This window comes from Aquarana catesbeiana, linkage group LG01 (genome assembly GCF_042186555.1).
Source record: "Aquarana catesbeiana isolate 2022-GZ linkage group LG01, ASM4218655v1, whole genome shotgun sequence".
NCBI lineage: Eukaryota > Metazoa > Chordata > Amphibia > Anura > Ranidae > Aquarana > Aquarana catesbeiana.
In genome coordinates, this window is record NC_133324.1 from 70,108,761 (window position 1) to 70,125,775 (window position 17,015).

At 40.0% G+C, this 17,015-nt stretch overlaps 1 protein-coding gene across 22 annotated transcripts in view; it reads right to left on the reverse strand.

The window, feature by feature from the left end:
* TCF4 (transcription factor 4) overlaps window positions 1–17,015 on the reverse strand; it is a 595,219-nt gene that overhangs the window by 75,046 nt on the left and 503,158 nt on the right. For all 22 annotated transcript variants that reach the window (XM_073620084.1, XM_073620022.1, XM_073620104.1 and 19 more), the window contains 2 exons: window positions 8,818–8,923; window positions 1,434–1,564 (listed from right to left, as the gene is read on the reverse strand). In XM_073620084.1, coding sequence (XP_073476185.1) covers window positions 1,434–1,564; window positions 8,818–8,923 — 237 coding nt within the window. The remainder of the gene's footprint in view (window positions 1–1,433; window positions 1,565–8,817; window positions 8,924–17,015) is intronic.

Genomic DNA, 17,015 nt, shown 5'->3' on the forward strand with positions numbered 1-17,015 from the left:
ATTTTAGTAAATCTCCCCCACTGCCTACTGTTTCCATCATAATCTTGACTCTTTAAACACTATTGATTGGTTTTATTATTACAAATTATACAGATAACTTGCCTATATAATTTATTTTTCACCTAAACTTGACAAGCAGTCAGGGTTTAATTTTTTTTTTGATTTGTCTGAAGACTGAGTAGGTGTTTGATGAATTTTTGAGGAACTTGAATATGTTACTGATTTGGAATTGTGGACTGGGGAATTTATTTAACAGTAGATTTTTTATGTATTTATGATCAAATCTAATATTTATAATGACAGCTGAACTCACTGTTATACATTGTGATTAACTATGGATTTACTGGGTATTGGGGATCTTTGCATAATTGTTGGATTTTGGCTTTAATTTCAGGACTACAGACCGAGGTCCTTTTGAGATGGATCATGGTTTTTATCCCTGCACAGCACAATGTTGGTTAGAGGCATTGGGGAATATTTACTAAAACTGGAGCACACAGACTGTAGAGCACATGTGCATAGTAACCAATGCTCCCCTATGTACCAATATAGCATTAATGTACTTATTTTGCAAAAATAATACAGCTTTCCATTTATTCTACACACACTTACCTCAGTCTCTTCAGCTTTCTATTTATTCTACACACGCTTACCTCACTCTCTTCATGGCTGCTAAAAAACACTTCTCCATTACTTCTGCCTTACTTCCTGGACAGACTTTAGGTCATGACACAGGAAGGAGTTGACCAGCTGATCTCATTAGCACACACCCTGCATCATCCACCCTCAGCTGGTCAACTCCTTCCTGTGTCATGACCTAAAGTCTGTCCAGGAAGTAAGGCAGAAGTAATGGATAAGTGTTTTTTAGCAGCCATGAAGAGACTGAGGTAAGCGTGTGTAGAATAAATAGAAAGCTGTTTTATTTTTGCAAAAATACATTAATGCTATATTGGTACATAAGGGAGCTGGAATTTAGGAAAAAAAAGGTGAACTTAGCCTTTAATTAAACAAACTGAAGTTAGAAGCTGATTGGCTACCATGCCTGACTACACTAGATTCTGCTTGCTCCAGTTTTAGTAAATATCCCTTGTTGTGTTTTATATTAAACTTTAATTGGTTTTTAATCATTTTATGGTAAAAGTTCAGTAGGCTTGATTTGCCTTAATTGGGGTTAATAATTGATATATCAGTCCATTAAATAGAATTATGTAAGCTTAGACAGGTTAGACTCCATGTGAGTCTGCCATTTCTGACAGGTAGAGAATCCAACGAAATATTAGCATACATGGTTATACATGAGGAATAAGAAAGCGGTACTACAAAAACTTAAAAGTAGAGATTCAGGTTTTTGTCCATTCCCTACTGGTTCCCTTTAGAGTCAAATTTGATATGATGTCAGTTTTGTTTTTGATGACATAGTAAGCTGCACTTACCAAACGGTCATGTGGATGTATGTTGCAGTAGCTGCTTGACTGTGGAATATGAGAAGAGTTGCCCAGCATTCCCCCATAACTAGCTTGGTTCATACCACTCGAACTCCAAGGATCACTGCTGTGGTGACCATCTGGAAGGAAACAGAAAATAAAAACTGTAAAATATTTTACAAGATATACTGTATTCCTTAGCATTTATAGTAGGAAGCATAGGAGGAGATTTGTTAAAACTGGTGCACACAGAATCTGGTGCAGCTCTGCATAGTAACCAATCAGCTTCTAGGTTTTATTATCAAAGCTTAACTGAACAAGCTGAAGTTAGAAGCTGATTGGTTGCTATGCACAGCTGGACCATATTCCGTGTGCTCCAGTTGTAGTAAATCTCCTCCATAGAATTGCAGCATTCCAACAATTCCTTGGATTCCTGAGAAGAGCATACTTAGTTTTTCCCCTTAACTGAGTAAACAACATGGAGAAATCATACTGACAGGTTCTCTTTGAAGTGCATGTAAACTGTAACAAACAGAATTATTCTGAGACAGGAGTGAAGAGGCATTACAGTAGATTCTGGCTCTGAAATCCTGACTCTGGTACCTTTGTGTGCAGAGGATCCCAGTGCAGGAGCAGTAATGCTGCGTACACACGACCGGACTTTACGGCATACTTGGTCCGGCGAACCTGAGTCCGTCGGACAATTCGATCATGTGTGGGCTCCAGCTGACTTTTTTTTTCTCAAAAGTTTGACAGACCTAGAAATGAAACATGTTTCAAATCTGTCCGACAGACTCGAGTCCGGTCGAAAAGTCAGCTCGTCTGTATGCTAGTCCAATAGACAAAAACCGACGCTATTGCAGCTATTGGCTACTGGCTATGAACTTCCTTGTTTTAGTCCAGTCGTATGTCAACACGTACGAATCCGTCGGGCTTTGGTTGATCGTGTGTAGGCAAGTCCGTTCATTCGGAAAGTCCGTCGTAAAGTCCGTCGAAAAGTCCGCAGGACAAAGTCTGCCGTAAAGTCCGCTTGTGTGTACGCGGCATAAGTGTCCAAACAACAGGTTCATTCTATATTAGAGAGAGCTACTGTGTGGGTAAATGTTAGGGTAACAGTGAGGTTAAGTGTTAGAGCTCATTTACACTTGCTTCGGCTTCAAAACACATTCACGGCTAGTTTACACTTGCTTTAAAGCAAGGCTTTGTTAAAGCTCTCTGAACACTAGTCAAAGCTCCTGCCACTAAATAAAATGGTTAGATTACAGTCCTGTTTACACCTTGCTTTGCTTTGTTCCGGCTTCACTTCAAAAATTATACCCCATGTAGCTTTAGTGGTGCTTCAAAGCGCCTTCAAAGCTTCCATAGAAGTCTATGGCAAAGCTCGCTTGAAGCCCCACTGAAGCCATAAAGCCTCACCGAAGCCCCACCAAAGGCTCATCGCAGCCTCACTGAAGCCTCATCGAAGCTTCACCGAAGCACCAAGCAAAAGCAAGGTATAGACAGGACTGTAAGCTAACCATTTTATTTAGTGACAGGGGCTTTATCTAGCGTTCAGAGAGCTTTAACAAAGTGTGTCCAAAGCCTTGTAAACTAGCCCTTAGGGTGACAGAAATGGAAAGTATTAGGGTGACAGGGAAGGATAGTGTGATCAGTGTTAGGGTTACAGGGAGGATTAGTGTTAGGACTACTGGAGGGGGGTGTCAGTGTTAGAGTTAAAAAGAGGGCCTGTGTAATGCCCCGTACACATGGTCGGATTTTCCAATGGAAAATGTCCGATCGGAGCGTGTTGTCGGAAATTCCGACCGTGTGTGGGCTCCATCGGACATTTTCCATCGGATTTTCCGACACACAAAGTTCGATTGCAGGATATAAAATTTTCCGACAACAAAATCCGTTGTCGAAAATTCTGATCGTGTGTACACAAATCCGACGGACAAAGTGCCACGCATGCTCAGAATAAATAAAGAGATGAAAGCTATTGGCCACTGCCCCGTTTATAGTCCCGACGTACGTGTTATACGTCACCGCGTTTAGAACGATCGGATTTTCCGACAACTTTGTGTGACCGTGTGTATGCAAGACAAGTTTGAGCCAACATCCGTCGGAAAAAATCCTAGGATTTTGTTGTCGGAATGTCCGAACAAAGTCCAACCGTGTGTATGGGGCATTAGTGTTACAGGATGGATAGTGATAGGGTTACAGGGAGAGTCACAATTGGTTCTCCCTGTGATAAAGGTTTTAGTTTAGGTTTAATTTTAGCTTTTAAAATTTTAGGTTTAGGATTTAGTTAGGTGTCATATTTATATCTTGCTCCGGTCCTGTGAGCATCCAGTTGCCGTTACTACAGCAGTTCTTTAGGCTACATTCACACCTAAGCGTCACATTTTCAAGCACTTTTGAGCATTTTTTGGAGCATTGCACTTTTTTGCAGCTTTTCTCAGGCCGTTTTTCAACTAAAAGATGTGGGGTGCTGCTGAAAAAGCGGCGAAGAGTCGGAGAGGCGCGCAAAAAAACGCTCAAAAACAGCTCATGTTTTCAAACATTTCCATTGAAGTCTATGGTGCCAAAAATGCTAAATTCTGCCTGCAAAGTAGCTTAAGTACTTTTATTTTTGCTATTTTTTTCTCTATGAAAGTGGAGTTACCCTTTAATTTACTGTTTGCATTTTATTTTTATTTTTACAAAGCTGCCAACATTTTCCTGTTTGATAATCATATCATTTAAACAAATGTTAACGTACATAAGTCACTTCACTTTAAATAATTCTTAGTAATAATAATAAAAAAAATCAAATACAAACCAATATTAAAAAGCTATCGGAAAATGTACACAATCGTCAAGGCTTTACTGCAGGGGTCTCAAACAGGTGGCCCTCCAGCTGTTGTGAAACTACAAGTCCCATGAAGCTTTGCTAGGCTGACAGTTACAAGTATGACTCCCACAGGCAGAGGCATGATGGGACTTGTAGTTTCACAACAGCTGGAGGGCCACCAGTTTGATACCCCTTCTTTATTTTACAAAAGTTAGGGCTTAAAAAATAAAACTCTTTTTGCCTGCCTGTTTTAGTGAAATTTTTGTTTTGGTTTTGATTTTGGTTTCTCACCAAAACCCCAGGTGCACTTTTAATCAGATAAGCAGGCATAGGATGGTTTTCTAATATGAAATTGTATATCTTCTACCGATTGGGAAAAAAGCCCAAAAACGACTTGTCTTATTGTCTAAAGTCCCTCACAAGTAACATTCATCTGTATTGAGGTAAAGAGGATTTCAGCTTTAGATGTTTCCGCCAATTTAATTTCTTTGTCAAGCCCACTCACCCCCAGTTTGAACTTCCCCGCTGTAGAAAGGCTTGTCCAGCTCTAGCCCTCCAGCTCTAAGTCCTCCTGCTAAACAGCTTATCAACTGAATTTACTGTCCTCCTTTGTAAATATGGCTCTAGCTTTCCTGTTTAATTTTTCTTTACCAATTAAAAAAGTTGGCAAGCGCGGCCCATTCTAAAATCCATAGTTATGGTGCCAAATTTAGAAAAGACTGTTTCAGTCCTGGATTTGCTACAATTAAAGAGATTTCAAAGTTCCCTCTTCAGAGAGAACTATAAACCTTGTGCCAAGTTGTACTTGTGAAGCAAATTATGTAATTTACAAACTTTATTCACTCAATTACAACTTCACAAGGGGCAGTCGGCTGAGTTGCTTACTGTCCAAGTAGGACAACTTTTTGTTTTAGACGTGCCTGGATGCTTTTTACTGCAACAATCAAGAAACCATCACAGATATTGGTGGCCACAGACTTTAAGCAAGGGTTGGGTGTATATTCACAACCCAACCAAAAAACAGATTTATTTTTATAGATGCCCACATAAACATGCATAGTTGGCTTGTCTGTTTGAAGACAGTCTTATGACAAGAAAGAATAGTCACTGACTACAAGGCTACAACCTGATCTGTTAAACTTTCCATCCCAAGAGCAATTGGTTGGAGATGTTGACATAGGACCCTTTCTTTGTCTAATCCTGACGAAATTTGAATTGGTGGTCGATCATCAAAAGAGGAAACTAATAACTAATAAAAATCTTAACATTTGTACAGATGTCAATTTACTCCTTCTATTCTTGCTGGTATATTTATGATTTAAATATATTTTAATTTTTTACGGAAATAACACTGTCTCAAATCTGAGCAAATCAGACAGATACTGTAAAATATTGATGCACACGTAAAGAGGTTACCTTGAGAGAAGACTGGATGTCAAAACAATCAACAGATCCTGAGAAAGAGACACCTGAATTTTTATGCAAATCTAGACTATCCCTCTCAGATTGGGTTCACATATATGCAAATTGGATACAGGTTTCCCAACATCCAATTTGCATGACAGGCGAGTGTAACCAGCTCTCAATGAAGCCGGTTCACACAGGTCCGGGGCGGCTGCGGTCCGGATTGCAGAAGGTCCAGTTCAGCTGCGAATTCAGGCAAAAATTCGGACCTGAATCATACCTGAACAAGTGAACAGACATGCACCCCAGGCACAAACCCATGCCGCACATATGTGAACCCAGCCTAAATATCAAGCTTTGTCTCATCCCTGTCTCCCTTTTGGTAAATAAGGCTGCGTATCATTTTAATGGGCCATTTTAAATTACTGGCAAAAGGCACAGCTGACTTCACTTCTAGAGGTAAGTCAAGATTTGTATAAAACTTCATCACATGCATGGCAAAGGGGTCCTGTGTGACCCCAAAGTGCTGCACTCTTCCACTGTTATGTGATCACTTCAAATAAAAATGTGAATGTTACTTAAGGATCCTTGGTTTGCTGGCAATTTTTATGTTATTTTTTCAAAACAAGGTCACCTATCACATTAGTGGGCCATTGGAGAACATTGGAAAAAGAATTTGAACTTGAATTCTAGAGGGAAGTCAAGATTACCATAAAGCTTCATCAAATGCCTGATAAAGGGGTCCTGCCTGGACTCAAAAAGTTGCCCTCTTCCGCTGGGATGTCATCACTTTGAATAAAATGTTTTGGATGTTACTTGAAAAACATTTCTACAGGGAAGTCAAGATTTGCATAAAACTTCATCAAATGCCTGATGAAGGGGTCTAGCGTATCCCCTAAATGTTGCACTCCTCCACTGTAATGTGATCATGTTGAACAAAAAAGTTTCAACGCTACTTGAAGATCCTTGGTGTGCTGGCAAGGTTTATGTTAATTTTTGGTATATAAGGTTGCCTATCATATTAATGGGCCTTTGGGGAGTAATGAAAAAAGGTAGAGCCAACTTGACCTCTAGAGCGAAGTCAAGTTTTGGATAAAACTTTAGCAGCCTATACCTGGATCAGCAACTACTGCATATATTACATAATAACATTCAACGAACGGCAAGTAATGAAGCGGGGGTTGGCAGAAATAAAATCATTACTAGTGTAGCAACCCTTAAAACATGAACGTTAAAAATTTGAGTTATTAAAGTAATGTTCATCTGAAAGTAAATTTTGATGTGACTTTGAGTTTCATATTTCATAAGAGTGTATTTTATATAAACATCTGTAGACTGTCCCTATAGTTGGCTGTCTGTGTATTAGGCAACATCTGCAACATCTGGCATATCAACAGCTCAGATTACAGGATAAATCATGTAGAAAGTATGTCATTTTCAATCAGCCTCAGCAGACTGTGAGTGAGAGAAACAGTAAAGCCCAATCACTGTTCAGCACTATTTAGAAAGCAGAGCCGACGCATCTAATGGGCAAATATGGCCGCCACCATCGACTATTGAAAATGTGAAAAAGAAATTACAAACGCCTTAATACACTTTAACAAGCCTAGTCGAATCTGATCACAATGAGAGGTACCGTATATCTAAAAACTTAAAGGAATCAAAGACGATAAAATGCCTTTAAATATTGATCATTGAGCATATTGATTATATTGCATAAATTGCCTTTTACAAGTCTGTTGATCTAAAGGCTAGCACATACTATAAGAAAATCGGGTGAACATTTTCGCCCGAGGAACCTTCGTACGATTTTCGTATAGTGTGTACACAACTTTCTACAGCCGATTCCGACTTTCTGAACAAAAATTTCCAAAGGGACAAGCTCCAAAATGTTTCTCGTATGGGAACAGAACGAACCATTTTCATTCAATGTGTACCATTTTCATACCATTTTCGTATGAGAAAAATCAGAAACTAAAGACTGCTCATCATCAGAATTAATAAACAACAAAAAAAGCCTTTGTCATACGAGAATTTTCATATGAATTTTCCTTCATCGGTTCTGATTTGCTGTGAAACATCGAGGAAAATTGGATGATCAATCAATTTTCTTATAGTGTGTACCCCCACATAACACAGCTTTTCTCAACCTCTTCAACACAGAGGAACCCTCAAAATAAATTTCTGATCGCAGGGAACCACTGCTAAAATGATTATATCTACAACCCATGATACATTAGTGTGATGGTTAGAGAAGGATGCTCCTTACACTTGTGTTCACTGGGAAGAATCACCCACCTTACAGATAGCTAAAAAGATCAATGGTGTCATTGGGAACTTATCTGAGAGGCAGAAATTGCTGATTGCTGGAACTCTGGTAGAGAAACCCTGATCTAACAGGGGCCAGAGAGGAAAGTGCTCACACAGCTTACCAGAACTCAATAGGGAAGAACTCAGTAGAGTGATGATGTTCTTTAATAGTCCATTGAGCTGGCAGGTGACAAGCAAACTAGCAAAAGAAGCCATGGTCGCATACTGCTGTCTGGCAGGGTTGCCTTGACCATAAAGCTGACTGAACAGAATTACAAATCTTTTGGCTGAAATGGTCTGCAGGTATGTATATCAACTTTGTATTTAGCTGTATTTAGTGGTTAGGCTTTAGTGGTTAGGATGAAGGTTTTTTACCTTCATGCAGTCTATGCATGAAGGTAAAAAACTTTTATTATGCAGATTCCCCTGCAGCCCCCCAATACTTACCCGAGCCTGGTCCAGTGATATGCACGAGAGCAGCTGCTCTCCCGGGTCTCTGTCTCCTCACTGGCTGAGACACAGCAATGGGAGCCATTCAAGCATGCATGAGTTCCCCCAGAGCAAGTGGCTTACTATAGGGGCACTGGGCTGGGGGAGAAGCCCAGAGCACCCACGGGGAACCATAGAAGAGGAGGATCGGGGCTGCTCTGTGCAAATCTATTACACAGAGCAGGTAAGTATGTTTGTTATTTTGAAGAAAAGAAAAGCCTTTAGTAACCCTTTAATGCAATTTCTGTAAGCATAAATGAAGGCTCAGGGAACTAATTTGTAAAAAAAAAAAAAAAAAAAAAGATTCTCATGGTTTGTAATGGATAGCACATACATTTTTCTTTTCACTAAAAGGTAAACACAAATAAAAAGCCATACCTTGCATGAAGAAGGAGCTAGGGAAAGTGCTGGAGGCTGGTTTCGAGGATGGGTAACCTGGTGAATCCCTATTGTAGTCGGCAGTGCTTGCTGAAGGGGCATAAACCTGTAAAAATACAAAAAAAGATTGAATCGAAAATGTACACAAAAAACAAACAAAGAGGGTGAATACATCAATAATACAAATGTCATATACATCAGCCTGCAAGAATTTAAATGAATGCTGACTTGTTTCTGTACCATTATAAAAAGTAGGCAGTAGCACCATCTTGCAATGGATACACATTTGAAATCACTGATTATTTCACATACTAAATACCCTGTGCACTTTGACCACACCCCTTGGTTCTCTGGATTTCCAGATTTCATCTGTGGCAAAGCACTGCCTGGTTAGAACTTATCTACCGAAACCTGTCTGAATTTAAAATGACTAGGTTCTTAGAGTACCCATGGAAAGGTGGAAGTGATGCGCTGGACACTCAACCAGTAGAAACAATGCTTTATTTGAGTCTAATGGCTTGGATTCAGCAGCTTTCCACAAAGCAGAGGGCTCCCCCTAGATATAGGGGTCACCAAAATTGAGAAATCCATGTATAGCTGTGCCAAAATGAGCTCCAAGCAACTGTCCCAAAGCAACAAGTCCAAAGTATTTTATTCACTGTACACAAATGACAAAATTCAGCAAAAGGCAGCCAATGTGTTTCGGGAGTCAAAAAAATTCCCTCGTCGGGGCTATACCAATGTATCAATACAAAGCTCCTGAATATATAAAGCTAAAACTGGAGATTCATAAGTGGGTGATCATGCCTGTGCCAATGGCAGGACAGTAAGGTTCTAAAAACAGACAGGACTTTGCATTTTTGGAAGACCTCATTCTAACGCGGGTCAGTTGTTGTTGTATGAACAGGATCTATTGCAAATTGTGAACAATGGATTTTGAATGCATTTGATTCCCCAAAAAAATATGAAATAAAGTACCCAACATTGCAACAAAACACAGCGAAAGTGACGATTAGCAGCAGAGCTTCTCTTGGGCAAAGCTGTCCTTGGGACAGTTCAACAAACCAGGCCCCATAAACACAGCTATTGAACTGCCATCTTAAGGTGCATTTCTAACTCACCACAAGTACCCCATGACTTCCTAACAGAAAGACTCTATTGGCCTGAACAGCTCAACACATAAATAAAACACACTGTACCGCACAGGTAGTGCTGAATTGAACATGAGTTTTAGTATTTGTCTACGAAGACGCAGCAGCTATTGTTTTCCAGAACTTTGGAGCGATGACAAGCCTGATAATTTGCAAGGTTAATGGTACAACTTGCCCTGTGGAGACACAAATGAGATTTCCAAAAAACAAACAAAAAAAACCCCATAATAATAAAAGAAAGCCTACATGTTTCATTGTAGCCCCGATGAAGAGAAACCCTAAAACCCCTGAAACGTGTTAGCCTTTTAAAATGAACTTTGTGACCAATTAACTTTTTATGAACTGCGAGATTAGTTTGGCACTCACTCTAAGACATTCTAAGACATTAACCCCATTCAAGAATAACAACAAGAATGTAGAACAAAAGCAAGAAGAAGAATCAAGAACAAGAATGTAGCGAGGCAATCAAGAAGTGTTTTGTGTTTTTCACACATTTATTTATTATGGTACTTATATAGCCCCGTCAAATTTATGCAGCGCTTTACATTTATATTGCACATTTACAACAGTCTCTAACCCTCAAGGGACTTACAATCAAAGGTCCCTAACTCACACTCATACATACACATACTCAGGCCAATTTGGACAGGAGCCAATTTATCTACCGGCATGTCTTTGGAGTGTGGGAGGAAACCGGAGTACCCGGAGGAAACCCACGCAGGCACAGGAAGAACATGCCAACTCCACACATCAGTGCCATGGTTGGAATTCAAACCAACGACCCCAGTGCTACTAGGTGAAAGTGCTAAAAACTTAGCCATTGTGCTACCCATTTGCCCATATACATTTAAATAGGAGAGCCTAAAACATGTGTACACATGTGGTTTTCAGCCCTTTCCCCTGCTGATAAATGCATGATTCTGCCCCAAAGAAGCTTATGTACTTTTTCGAGCTTCACAAGATGGGCAACTAGCAACACAAGCTTATTAAGAAAGATAGGACTCTTCATCTTGGGCGTTGTCGTGCTTCAGGAATCTCACAACAACAAAATGCTCAGGTGTGAATGGGGCCTTACTCCAAGGGCCTAGCTATGGTCATACTGCACTAGACTGCTTTCTGTACGAAGACTCTACACCCAATCAGGATCCAATCAGGGCGCTTCACCACCTTATTTCTCTATGAAAAATACAGAAAGCGATAACCTTTATTGGATAACTTAAATTATGAAAGCTGCAAGCTTTCAGAATGCCTTAGAATATATAATGTCTTTAGAAATTGAAAAAGCCTGAAGAAGGGTTATATGGTGTCCTGTAATCTTTAATAAAGTGTATCACTTAAACTCCGAACCCCAGCCTTTCCGATTACTGCATGATTCTGCCCCAAATGAGCTCATGTACTTTTTTGAGCTTCACAAGACAGCTAACTAGCAACACTATGCCAGTTGTTAATAGGCCCGTTGAGAAAAATAGGACTCTTCATCTTGAGCATTGTCCTGCTTCAGGAATCTCACAACAAAATGCTCAGATGTGAATGGGGCCTTACTCTAAGGGTCTAGATATGACTGTACTAGACTGCTTTCTGTATGAAGACTCTACACCTAATTAGCATACCTACCCACACCAGGGTCCAGCGCTTTACCACCTTTTAAAAATACAGAAATTGATAACCTTTAATGGTTAACTTAAACTATGAAACTGCAAACATTCAGGATGACTTAAATAATGTATTCAGGAATTGAAAACCCCTGCAGAAGGGATTTACGGTGTCCTGTAAGCCTGTAACTTTAATAAAGGGTAGCACTTAAACTCCAAACTCCAGCCTTTCCAATTCTGATTACTGCATGATTCTGCCCCAAAGAAGCTTGTGTACTTTTTCGAGCTTCACAAGACGGCTGACTAGCAACACAATGCCAAGGTGTGAACAGGCCCGTTGAGAAAATAGGATTATTCATCTTGAGTGTAGTCGCACTTTAGAAATCTCACAACAAAAAGCTTGGGTGTGAATGGGGCCTTACTCCAAGGGCCTAGCCATGGTCATAGCTCTAATAAAGTGTATCACTTAAACTCCAAACTTTCTATAATAATGGATGGCTAACACCATACAGTACTCTACCACTAGATATTCACTTTTATGGATTTGTTCCACTGGGGACCAACACATACACGAGTGGATGCTCAAAAAACAATGATTTGCCAACAAAATGGCCACGGAAAGAGTGCAAACCTTACAGTGGTGGTCAGAATGCCCCCCTTAACAGACAGCTATAATGATAATTGGAATCATGCTGTTGACTTTGCCACGTGGTGGTGGCCTCAGAACAATGCAAATGGGAGGTCTAAAGGATCCCCTGCTCATTGTGCAATGATATGACCACTAAAAAACTCTTCCTTCTGTTCCTCATGATTTCAGACAAGCCAATTGGTTCAGTAGAAGTTTTAATATTAGATCTTTTTTTTTTATTAGTCCTTAGGCCCTTTGCCTTATAGGGCGTACACACGGTCGGACTTTGTTCGGACATTCCGACAACAAAATCCTAGGATTTTTTCCGACGGATGTTGGCTCAAACTTGTCTTGCATACACACGGTCACACAAAGTTGTCGGAAAATCCGATCGTTCTGAACGCGGTGACGTAAAACACGTACGTCGGGACTATAAACGGGGCAGTGGCCAATAGCTTTCATCTCTTTATTTATTCTGAGCATGCGTGGCACTTTGTCCGTCGGATTTGTGTACACACGATCGGAATTTCCGACAACGGATTTTGTTGTCGGAAAATTTTATCTCCTGCTCTCCAACTTTGTGTGTCGGAAAATCTGATGGAAAATGTCCGATGGAGCCCACACACGGTCGGAATTTCCGACAACACGCTCCGATCAGACATTTTACATCGGAAAATCCGACCATGTGTACGGGCCATAACTCTTAGGGCCTAGCTTTGGTCATAGCTTTAATAAAGGGTATCACTTAAACTACAAACTTTCTATAATAATGGATGGCTAACACCATACAGTACTCTACTGCTAGATATTCACTTTTAAGGATTTGTTCCACTTGGGACCAACACATACAGGAGTGGATGCTCAAAAAACAATGATCTGCCAACAAAATGGCCACGGAAAGAATGCAATCCTTACAATGGTGGTCAGAATGCCCCTCCTTACAGACAGCTAGAAATGATAATTGGAATCATGCTGTTGACTTTGTCGCGTGGTGGTGACCTCAGAACAATACAAATGGGAGGTCTCAAGGAGCCCTTGCTCATTGTGCAATGATATGACCACTAAAAACTCTTCCTTCTGTTCTTCGTGATTTCAGTCAAGCCAATTGGTTCAGTAGAAGCTTTAATACTAGATCTTATTTATTTATTTATTTTTTTATTAGTCTTCATATTTTTATTTTCCAAGGCTACTCCCTTGTAACCCTGTCGAACACGTATTTATTGTGCCTTCCTATTTAAAATATAATTTCCGGAACGTGGCCATCAATAGGACCTATAATACAAACATATTAAGCATCATATAATTCCACTGGATTTCTCTCTCTTCAAAGACACATGAAAGACAACGTTAAAACCTGGATCTGTCTTAGACCACCAACACACCCTGCGTGTATCAGGGGAAAAATACATTGCGTTTTTTTTTTTTTTTCTAAAGGCTTCTTACATGCGTGCCATCAACTTAAAAGCTTGCCAAAGACACATTTTCTTTCTAGTTTAGCCGAACACAAAGAGTTCCTCGGCAGCTACTAAATAAAAATAGCCCATTTATTTCTTGTTTATTCCATACATAAACACAGCGCTGTACAACAAAGGGTCGGCATCCGTACAGCTTAGTTTAAGAGTTTGTTCTTCTGTTTGGGGAAAAAATATACAAAAACATGCACATTTTTTTTTAAGTCCCCCCCCCCCAAATCTCTTTTTAAAACGTTCCTTTCCAGATGGCCAGAAAGACTGAGGCGCTGTCATCTCGGTGATGAAAATGGATACCCTCCTGCCTCCATTTTGAAGCAGGCAGCAGATCACAGAATTGGCAAGCTGCCTGCTCTGACATTCGCTTGTCACAGCAAAATGAAGGGGAAAATTCCACCAATAAAAAGACATCTGCAACATTAACCAGTTCAGCGCCTTGGGGTTAGGCACTTGGCAGCAGTCTGCGGGAGCCGGCCTGGTGACGGCATGAACTGGTTAACAAAAAAAAACGTAAAAAATGAAAAAAAAAAGAGAGAAAAAGGGAGGGAAAAAAGGGCATAAATAAATAAAAACAAATCACGGCTGCATAGATTAACTCTCAATGTGAACCTTAAAACAAAAAAGGCAGCAGGATTTATGCTTGTAGACGGTGTGCTCTCTACCATGCATAGTCAAGTCGCTTCTGACCGAGGATTACATTAGAACATGTATTAATTCACACTCTTATGGGCTTAGTAAACCAAGTACTATGTGCAAAGTCCATTGACCACAGCAACCAATCAGAATTCTCTTTTAATTCTTACTACAACTCTAGGTTTGAGATAGGTAAGATCTGATTGGATGCTACTGAATACTGCACTTTGCAAGCAGTCACAGCTCACTGAGATGTTGTAAGAAACCTGCACTGAATAATGTTCCTGCTGACCTCCTCTTCCACATATGCTGTCTGGTTATCATGTTGGCCCCATAGCTTCAAATATTTCTAATCAGGAATTCTGATTTCACTGGACACATGCTGCTTGCCAGCATTTAAAATAAAATGTAAGCGAAACGGCCATGAAACATACATTTTTCAGAGGGTGGCAAAAACAGCAGCAGATATTGTATGCTCGGGAGAGGTCTTCTTTAAAGCTGAACTCCAGGTACAAAAACTTTCATTTAAATATATCCCTCAATAGCTTCAAAGGATATAAATTCACTTTGTGTGCACTAGATACCTTTATTAAATCAGATATTTCACTGTAAAATGATCAGTGACATAATCTCTGTGCTGTACATGGCCTGTTCAGAAAGCAGAAATGTGGGAGGGACTCAGTAGGCTCCACCCATTACAGGCTGCCTGCAGAAATCTACAGGAGGGGGCGGAGACAAGACCAGTCACCCTGCACAAGGGGAGAAAGCAGCAGTGAGCGGTCTTTATTACAGGAAGCTCCTGTGCAGAGGGAAAGTCTCACACTGGATTATTGCACAGATCTGGAAGAAATACATGCCAAAAAATAGATAAATAGATAAATAGATATAGATTTTTTGATTGAGTTCAGACTAAGCTAACATTCCTTGCTTGCTAGGTAACCTACTTTGCTATGCATTGTACCAGAATCATAATTTTAGAGTCATTTTACATTGAGCAAATCATAGAAAAGAATATATACTTTGTGTTCTCATTAACTCTAAATTTTTTAAACAATGATCAAACTAGATAAAAATGTGTGGGTTTTTTCAGTTTTGTTATTTTTTTTTAATCTATGGGTTGTATAAAAATGTAAATAATTTTTGCAAGACAGGGCTTTACTCACAGAACCAGATCACATGTGGTATTTAGATGTTTTCCCAAATACCGCATGCGATCCTGAAAATGTAAATTCATCGCTGCTTTATGCTACTCATACCCCACCCAAAGCACCGTGTCCCCATGCTGATCGGGACAAGGGCCTCTTCTCCACAATCCTGCCCGGTGGTTGTGGGGGTCTGCGGGCAGGGATTTATCAGAATCTGGAGACCCCCTTTAACCAGGGCACCCCCAGATCCCGCCCCCCCATGTGAATGAGTATGGGGTACCCTGGTCATTCACAACCCCGCTGACAGCTGTTACTCATCAGTTGTTAAGGACGTGGCGGCTGCCTGCTCCTTAACAACCATGTTGTTTAGTGGTTGTTAAGGACACAGATGGCCACCCGCTCCTTACCAACGCCCATTTTTTAATGTTAATAAATACGCCGGCTACCGCCAGGCGTTGATTTACTGCATGTGTTCACTACTAAACTTCATAAAATAACGCCTGTGAAATTTTAGTAGCATTTTTTAGTGAATGCCAAAAAACATTTTGAAAAACCTTGTGGTAAGATACTGCTTTGTGAATGGAGCCCCGGGATCACCAAAATAAGGCCTTGTTTGTCCTAAAAAATTTTATATGCATTACTCTGTGATCCTAATTTATTGCCAAATAATAGGCCCATAAATTTCTCAATTCCATAGGCAATGTCTGTACATGGCCTAGGGAACAGAGACATTTTTCCGTTTCTACTAAGGGCTAGTGACTCAACAATAACTTAGAGCTGAGGTGGTTAAGTCCCTCCTTGTCGAATCATTATGGTCACCTGGGTATTTTTACTTTTTCTTCTTCAGTAGAGAAACATTGTTCATGTTTATGCAACAATTATTCATGCAAAACCCTAATCGAAGATTTGGCCACAAGTAAACGGAAACAATATCTTCATGTATACTTCGATTATTAAAATTTCCTATGATAGAAAAAAGTTGCAATAATGGGGGAAATTTACTAAGACTGGAGCACTCAGAATCTGGTGCAGCTGTACATGGTAACCAATCAGCTTCTAACTTCAGCTTGTTCAGTTAGGAGTCACTGTAGACAATAAAACCTGGAAGCTGAATATGTTTTTGTGCAGAGCTACAACAGATTTTGAACACCCCCGTTTTAATAAATCTCCCCTAATGTTACTAAGGCAAAAAAAAAAAAAACGTAAAAATTCCCCATTCCACAATTTTCCTCACAATGTCATCCTGTTAAAAGGATTGTGTTACTAAAAACTGACACAATTTTTCGAAGAGGCACAGCAGACTTGAAATTTCACGTAACTTAAAGTGGACCTGTCAACTAGCCCAGGGATTGTAGACTGATTATATGCTGAAAAAGTACAAAAAACATAGGTCAGACCAATCAGATCCAGAAATAGCTTGAGGAATTGGGAGGATCAAGAAAAGACCTTGACCTGCCTCATAAAAAAAATTGCCATGTGAATTGTATAGGGTCACCTATCGTTTTATCGCTGCTAGTGTTTTTTACCGTGGACATTAAGCACCCTATTTATATGAATTCTATAGGGAAGGCTTCCAAGAT